At 36.5% G+C, this 9,088-nt stretch overlaps 1 protein-coding gene across 3 annotated transcripts; it reads right to left on the bottom strand.

The window, feature by feature from the left end:
* Positions 1-9,082, bottom strand: LOC121740851 (histone-lysine N-methyltransferase EZA1-like). Of its 3 annotated transcripts, XM_042133495.1 has the most exons (19): positions 8,935-9,082; positions 7,950-8,051; positions 7,440-7,717; positions 6,517-6,678; positions 6,027-6,111; positions 5,705-5,857; positions 5,087-5,134; positions 4,933-5,004; positions 4,039-4,156; positions 3,784-3,947; positions 3,506-3,615; positions 2,827-2,980; positions 2,393-2,613; positions 2,041-2,172; positions 1,351-1,438; positions 1,212-1,259; positions 1,011-1,139; positions 433-510; positions 1-349 (listed from the first exon to the last, which is right to left on the bottom strand). In XM_042133495.1, exons 1-19 carry the CDS (start codon positions 8,956-8,958, stop codon positions 158-160), a joined length of 2,358 nt encoding a protein of 785 aa, XP_041989429.1. In that variant the 5' UTR covers positions 8,959-9,082; the 3' UTR covers positions 1-157. The 3 variants fall into 3 exon arrangements, with proteins under 3 accessions (XP_041989429.1, XP_041989421.1, XP_041989437.1); XM_042133487.1 differs by having other exon boundaries at positions 3,506-3,947; XM_042133503.1 differs by lacking the exons at positions 7,950-8,051; positions 8,935-9,082 and having other exon boundaries at positions 3,506-3,947; positions 6,517-6,683; positions 7,440-7,577.
* Positions 9,083-9,088: the final 6 nt, after the last annotated feature.

Raw genomic sequence — 9,088 nt, 5'->3', positions numbered from 1 at the left:
TTTTAACCTCTTGCAGCTTATTTATCATACTATATTGAAGTTAGACACGGAGGTGTAAAATGAGTAAGTTTAGGCGGCAGACTATAGATATGTGACTACATTATACTTGAGTTATTACTTTCCAACAACTTACACTGCGAGGAGGAGATTTGGCTCCTCAACCAGATTGGTGCTTCTTTGCTCGACCATGAGGGAGTGGCGAACCATCTCTCTTTGAAGCCCCGGGCTTCCGGGCCCAAACCGGTGCTTGATCAGGACAATAACGATAATCATAGAAAAGCTCTTCACCAGCTTGGATGTGCTCATTAGCATAGATGCCAACACGGTGATCACCAGCCACCAGCATTACCTGTATATCGCATCCTATATCAGGAAAAAAAAAAAGGAGAAGGATGATATTGTCATAGAAGAAGATCTATGGAAGATGAATACCTTCGCGTAGCAGTTTGGATTTGATGAGTGGTTTGCAAATTTTAACTTGTCGCCCTTGCGGTATGCATCAAGGACATACTGTAACAAGAGAACTCTATAAAATGTCGTATGCAAACCTGGATTGGAGGCTTTTTACATAGTATTTCTTTACACCAGTTGCTCATTCTCCATAACTTAGAAACATACGTGCATACTGAAAATTGCACCAAACATATTTTGGCCTACTGCTAATGTTAGCCCTTAGTTAACAAGTATTGAGTTAATGAGAAATAGTTGCACCAGCTGACATATTCTAGCTCATCCTCTAGCGTTAAATATATAAATCTGCAATGTCCTGTTACTGTTTATTTTGAACCTAGTTCTTTCAATTTCTCATGTACTCATCATATGTAAAGTTTCATGTTATCCTACCATGGATCTTAAGAAAAGTACGAATACGAGACAGTGATCTACAATCTTCCTCTATTGCTATTGTATTTTAGTAGAACAGTCTAAAGAGCAAAATGACTGAAAAACTAACTGATATAGAAATAATTAAAGCAAAGGAGATTATCTGCCAAGAAGATGCTGCTGCTTACCTTATCATTCAAGTCAAAGAGGAATGATGAATTTGCACGATCATATATCTTTCCCCGCTTATCTGCTTCTTGATGGGAGATCAATTCACCAGTATATTCTCCAAGATAATCATTTTTGTTGGCAGGATTCTGAAATTACACATCCTAATGTAACCATTACACGACTACAATCATGATAGAAGGCTTGCACTTATTTAGTACCTTAACAAAAGCTCCCCAACCAGCAACTTCTGACTTTGCCAAGAGAACCTATCAATGAAAAAAGCAAGTAGTTTTCTAGACAGTGCATTCATTACATGAGAGAAGGATAGTAAAATTAGATGTGATCCAAATCAGTTACCCTTTGCTGTTGCCTCAGAAGGAGCTTCATGTTGCCACACTGACTATCTCCTCGTCTTGGTGGTTCCCCCAACAAACCGTCCCCACAGCTGCACAAAGTTGGAAATCCTTTGGAACAAATTCTTCATAAAAATTTAATACTCAGGGGCTGTCAAATATTCTTATTCTCTCTTTTGATGTGCTTAAAGATGAACACAACCAAAAGGGAACCTCAAGAGTATAATATCTGAGCAAAACAAAAGTCCGAAGCAAACAAGTACGCACCAATCTGTATGTGTCCATGGAGATTGAATGGATAATCTTGGGGCAAAGAATCAGTATCACAAAAAAATTGGTGCAAATAACCAGTTTCATAAACAAAGTTTCTAGAACCTGCTATATAACTTCAAAATGCTCAGGCATCGGTTGTAGGTCACAATAAACATAATAATATTGTTTATTCTAATGTTTCTCTCCATATGACGAAAATAACATATTTTAGTATAAAGAATGCAGTGTTTGTAGAATTCCTCAAAAAAGAAGGAAAAGCCAAATGAGGTGCTAGGGGAAATGAAAGCAATGATGAAGAGAAGAAGAGGGAATCAGGGGTGCAACAATTGTGAAAAGTAAATGGAAGGTATAAAAAGATGTAAGAACAAAAAAAACTAGAGTAGTCATGACATTCAGTTGAAAAGACATGAAAACTCAATACCTAACCCAACAATTCCGGCAAACATCTGGGTCACATTCACGTCCAGCTGCAAAGCAGGGGCATTGCCGGCTTTTACATTGACTTTTTGCACAATGACACCCTCTAAACCGATTTTTGCAGCTTTTTGAGCATCTGAAAGTAGAGATAAGTGAATAAACCGAATCTAACCCGACCTCGTAAAAGAATAAATGAGGGACATATATGTAATAATTACAGATATGCAATGATTACATCCTGAGGACCAGATATGCAATGATTACATCCATCACCAAAAATGTATCACATTAATTCCTGGATATAGAACTACATATCCTCAATACGCTGTATGCAACTGAGACGGAATTTTAAGTACCCGCAGTATTTTTCACAGCAAGTTCCATTCTGAAGGCAAGGACATTGCTTTCCACATGTTGGCTGGCAACTACATGGAGAATATTGCTTACAGGGCAGGTCTTTTCCATCCGCGATCCTTCTCCACAAGGATGGATGGCCAGCAGATTTCCATGAAGACTTAACCTTGCGCACTCTGCCCCTTTTACGACATATTCTTGATTTGACAGGCATATCTGGCTCCTGATGTATCATCAATAAAATCAATTATACATTCAACAGCCCAAACTATGTTTTCAAGAATGAACCATCAGAAAAACTGATGAGTCATTCAACGAATTAAGCACACAGAAATAGCAGGTGTAGTTCCTTTTTTAATCCCCCCAAACTCGAAATAAGACCTTTTGGACACATCAGGATCATTAATTGTTAGAAAAACTATGAAAAGGTACAAACCATAGGATCTATGTCATCCCTCCCAGCATCATCAAGATATGAGTTTAGCATAGCTGAAGATCCACGAGACGTCACGGCTCCATCCCCATACATGTAGTTAGATACTTCTTTGCAAGTTCTCAAACCAGCAAGCAAATTCCGAGCTATAAAACAACTTTAAAACATGACATCTGTATTAGCTGTAGAAGGTGCAATATTGCAAAAAAGGTTGTAAAACAATGTTTAAGAGTTCCAAGAAGTGCAGTAAAGACATTTACATCAAGCGTATTTGTAAACAGATAATATAAGAATTCCTAGAAGTATAGGAATATTACTAAAACAATCAAATACTCCCATATAATCTATATTCTAGATTTGTGGATGCAATCTTGTTGCTCTGCTTTATGCACAAATTGGGATATGACTCACCTGAGATACTCTAAATCCCCATCATTGTAGGAGATTAAGCAAGATATTCTGACTTAAACAGGTATACAGTTGATATGTTAAAATAATCTATTTTATGCTTTCTTGTGCCTGTTTACCTTTCTGATACTTACTCACCACATATTAAATGTCAGGGTGCTTCCTTTGCTTATGATATGAGATCCTTGGTAAGCAAGTTTAAATTTAACTTAAAAGCTCTGATCCAATAAGATTCAATACCAGATACAACCAAGATGAATCAATTTTTACATACCTATTTCTTCCAAATATTTCTAATCCCTTGAGGTACAAGTCTTTCTCTAAAGGGTTCCAATTGCTCCATCCACGTGAAGCTTTGGTTGAATTTCCTATAGATTTGCATGTCTGTTTCAGAGAAAGCTCGGTAATATCAGATGCAGCTTTCTCGATGCCCTCAACATTCTCACTCTGGGAGCGATCACTATAACCTACACTGGGCCTGTCAAAACCAAGCCGTGAACCAGATATAGATGTCTCAAGCTCATATTCATGGGATATAACTGCTTCAGAGACCTGGTCCACCGGAGTTGTACTGTAACCCACAGGATCTGGATTGGCCAACTTTAATTTCGAACTGGATGAACTTGGCAATGTGTCAGAAACCACTTTTGATGCTTTTTCCGATGATTTTGAAGATTCAAGCACCGCGGGCATCCCTTGGCATTCCAGATGATGTTCTATCAAGGATTTATATTTTCCTCATGAGATGATCTTAAAACATTTTAACACAGAAGATAACGCAAAAGGAAACAAGTCCATAATTTTTACCTTGCTGAATGACATGTGGAGACAAAGGGGATCTAACTTCCTGAGTGGGTGCATTATGTGTGTTCAACATTTCTCTATCTGATTCTGAACGCTTTGGCATGTCTTTGAAACAATTTGACTAGAAGGAAAAAAGATGAAATTTGGCACAGAGACAGCTTAAATTTACAGCTAGAAGTATGTTACCATTTGGTCAGATAATAACTGTTAAGTGCAACAATGTCAACTAACAATAATTATCTTGCGGAAAAACTACATATAAGAAAACTAAACCGTAGAATCGGAAAAACATACTAACATTCAAAAAAATCAAGTTGGTTGGGTCTCTTTTAATCACTCAGAACTTGCTATTAATACTGTTCTTCTGAAATTGAATTACGAAAAAAAAAACTCTCTTCATCCCACAAGAGTCTCAATTTGTCATTTTCATCCATCCCACAAGAGTGTGCCTGTTCCTTTTCTGGAAACTACCCCTTATATTTTAATTTTAATCTTTATCTTTTCAACTTATTTACAACAAAGCCAGGGATGGCCCACATCCTTTATCCTCTAACTACAAAAGATGGGACCTTTTCTCCACTTCACCCACATACCCCTATACCAAAAAGTGGGACCCTCTGTGCGTGTGTTGGCCTAGTGATAGATTGGTTAATGCCTGAGGCCAAAGGTCGTGACGCGGCCTTTTTTATTAACCAATAAAAAAAGTGGGCCCTTTAAATTTATGTTCATTTTCCTATAAAAAAATAAGTGGGACCACTCAAAACCACCACTACCCTGTTAAAACTTGTGCCAATAAAGAGTGACCACACTCTTATAGGGTAGAGGGAGTAGAAGATAGCCAATTCTTATAAATCTCATGCTAGAAAATAGTTTAAAATGAAGATCCTTTGTCAATACCTGAAAATAACATTGATCTCCACACGGCTTACGGTCTTCTTCCGTGTCAAATTGGACAATTTGCTTTTCATTCTGCCAACCATAACTTATTAGAATCAACATATGAAAAAAAAACTCAAGCACTGAAAAGAACCCAAGCAAACTTTTTGATTACAGGATAGGTTGCAGCTTGGGAACAACCATGTAAACGGCAGTCAAACACCTGCAACAAAGAAGAGTGAATATGCATGTAATAAAAAATATTATATGAAACCCAAAAGCTGATTTAAGACGCATATATACTGTAACTTATATAATCTAAAGCTCAGGTTTAGCACACTGGATGGCCCGAAGTATACACCATAAAAAACATGAATTTTTTTTTAGGGTGAAAATCATATGCTACACTATTTGACTTTTACATTACCATTGAGTGGTCAATGTTGGTGGATTAGTCCATTGAGATTTCATTAAGTGCATGCTACAAATTTTTTGGCGACAAACTTCTTGAGTTAAACAATTTTTACATACCATGTATGTGAGATGAACCCCATGATATACTACAGAAAAGCAAACATTTGATGATACGGTGTAAGAAATTAGTTCAGATGAAAAGTATGATAGAAGTTGATATTATGTGCACTGGGCATACTAAGTGGGAAACTATTAGTACTAACTTTAATAAATTTGAGCAGTGCAATTCATGGTAATGAACAAAATATATAAATAAATGTAGCTTCTCAACACATTGCAACAGAAAACAAAGAAGAATTCACAAGCCAAGACCTCATACCAGACAACGGCGGCAAAATAGATTATCAAAAGAATCTAAAGCAGCACTGAGGCTTTGGTCTAGGTATATGTTAACTCCAGATCTCTCTTCCTTCAAAGGTTTCTTCTGTATCTTCATTTTTTGATCTGTTTCCATGAGCACAGTGCAACGCTCCTGCATAACACGGGAATATTTACATCTGAACAATAGAAAAGAGAAAAGTTTGCAAATGTCAAATTTTTTTTATTAAACTTATGGACACCTTGAAAATAATAAAGCAAAAGAAAACCATCCCTCAATTATTCTCTTCCAAATTCTTAAGGGGCTTGCAGAGAGAAATTACTTGAATTTCCTGAGAGGTTCCTCCAACAAACTGGCTCAACAGATCAAGAACTTCATTCCCAATCCCACACTCTAAAAAAGCCACACTGCGATTCCAAAATAAACATGCCATAATTCATGAGTTCTAAAAATAAATAACTTGCCCATATAAAAAACATAAAAATAAAAATTAATTCAAATTTTGAACCAGTGGAAGACAGCTCATTTGCATCAACAATTTGATGGATGAATAGAACTCCTGGTATATCAGTATGATTACCCAAATCTGGCTCATGCAAATTTGAACATTATAACTATGTACATTAATCATAAAAATGTGACTCTTGCCGATTTGGTTAAAATAAATTCGAATGCTCAAGAGCTACAATCACAGATATGACATCAGGAACAGCCATCACGAGAAACTAGAAGAGCTAAGGAAATATGAAACTAGGGCATAATAGTTTCTACAGTATCAAATTTTGGAAGCGCTATAGACATTACAAACTGACCGCATAAGTCGATCCTCCCCTTCAGAAAATTCACGTTTGTCACCCTCCAATTGCACCAGATCATCTTCACTGTCGCTACAGATCAGTGTCTCACTACCATGCTGATCATAGTATATGCGCCTACGCCCTAGGACTGACTGATCATCAGCCATTCTCTGATTCCTGTGCTGTGTGAAGAAAACTTGAGTAAATAATAGAAATAATAAATTCATGTTAAAAGATGAGAAATTGCTCCATGGTATGGCTGTTGACAAACTTAAAAACTAAGAGTAAAAGGAAAAGATATATCAAAAGTCAAGCATTAGTTCAACTTCCACATTAAGTATCTCTATTTTGCGAGTTCTAATTCATTAAGGAATACATTAGTTGGTCAAGTTCAGTTATTCGTCATATCTAATGTTGTGGCATAGGTTGATCAGATCCTTCTATCCCAGACTAGCCTAACTTTGGCCCATCACCACATAGAAAAGATAGACTAATGTTATAACAAAACGTCTGTGCTAATCAAATCAACATACTCTCAATCAACTATAGCCATGCATCAAGACATCAAAGTAATTGAAGCATTATATCATCGAGAGTCTGTGGTCTCCTCTGAGCACCAACTCAACCAAGCATATAATATAATATACCAAGTCTCTAAACTTCTTTGTGCCCAGATAAAATTGTAAGAAACTAATTGCAATCAATCCCTTAATGATCAGTTAATCATTTAAGATCAAGAAATAAGAAGCTTGCTTATCCTAACACTTGATCTAATATCAAGCAGATTAACCTCTCTTGATCATATAAGAAAAATATTTGAAAGCAAAATAAAAGGATTTCTATATTATATTTTATCTGAGAAGTAAAGAGACAGAACAAAAATATGAAATTCACTATAGGCATTAAGAAAAAGGAAGTAATGATGATATATTTGGTACCTATCCAAGAAAATCCACGTAGTATAGGAAGGTATCCTCTCAACAAGGGGAAGTTTGGCTGTTCTAGAAAATACAACTTCTTCACTGTTATCACCATCTCTATCTTCACATTCGTGAACAAGCCCACTGACTTTGCAGAGAGGATAGTTCATTCTTAAAGAAAGGAGGTTTCCTGAACTATTCGTTGTAGTAGTTGTAGAATCATCCCTTGATTCAGCCAAATCTTTGAGGTGAGAAACATAAGATTGAATGTTTTTGCTATTTTTTTCAAGTTTTTCCTGCAAAGAATAGTGGCTATCAACCATCAGTGCTTGAACTAATGCTATCAAGGATAAGTTAACAACTTTGCAAGACAGGCAGGGGAGAAAGCAACCAAAAAACTCACTCAGGGCATCACATTTGAGGATGATAGCTAAAGATTTGAACATGTGTTATTACTATAATTGAACAGATGCAGCAACTGGACAGACAGGGATCAGCAAATAAGTGAAAGAGCAAGGTAAAACTTACTCCAACTGAAACAACTCTTTCAGTCTGAATTTGCCTTTTCATATGTGCGAGTTTCGCAGCCAAGTTTGCTATAGCATCGATCCCCTGTTCCCCGTAATCTTTCTGTCGAAGAATGAGCAGAATCAATAAAAAAAATGGATCTTTTTTTAATCATCAATTCCCTGTTCCACGTGATGTTTCATGTATGTGTGTGTGACCCTAGGCAGACACAAATGGAGTGGCGAAGGTGCTTAAAGCCCCTACATATCTTTTTTTTCAATTTTTTCTCTTTCATGAAGTCTTCAAATTTATCCAAATTGTGTGTACATTATTACTCAAAAGCCCATATCAATGATCTGAAACATCTACAAAATATATTCCTGAATAAATGTCAGAAAAGATAGGATAGCCCTTGCCAATATTTTTTTTCTTCACCCCCCTGTGAGTGACAGACTACAAATTCACCTAATCACATCAATTTCAACCACACATTGGGTCATTTGAAACATAATTAAGTTATTAACAAAACTAATCAGTATACACGATATTATTTACTGTAGATAAGTTATGACAGATGCATTGCCCTCCTGCTTCCCCTGCACTCGAAGACTCAAAACAGAGGAAATAATCAGTGAAATTTCATCTCGTAGATTCTTCTGCTATATCACCCCTTAGAAAAAGAGTACAAAATCAAAACAACAAACACTATCCGCATCCTCGTTCTCATCAAATTCAAAGAAGCTTACAATCTCCATCACCTTCTTAGCTAGCTACTTATCCATTCAAGTCAAAAAAAAGTGAGCTAGAAAAACTAACGGAATTCAATAATTCAACCATACAACATACGGGCTCAAATTGGGGAGAAACGAAAAAATTAACTACTTTGTGATCACAATAAATTCACCATATGATCAAATTCTCAGCCCAAATTTCGCCAAAATAATACGCAGAAAATCAACTCACGAAAATAAAATTTCAGAAGGAGAAAAGATATAGTAAATCGAACCCTGAATTTAGGCTTGGAGACCATGACTATGTTTCGACGACGAGTTTCTTCTTAGAGCGAGAAACAGAGGGCGCGAGTGAGAGTGAGAGAGAGACATTAAGAGACGAAGTTGCGAGCGAACTCCGTTATGAAGAGAAGTAACTATACATCGCGG

This window comes from Salvia splendens, chromosome 1, assembly GCF_004379255.2.
Source record: "Salvia splendens isolate huo1 chromosome 1, SspV2, whole genome shotgun sequence".
NCBI classification, from domain to species: Eukaryota; Viridiplantae; Streptophyta; class Magnoliopsida; order Lamiales; family Lamiaceae; genus Salvia; species Salvia splendens.
This window is presented reverse-complemented; position numbering and strand designations above follow the sequence as displayed.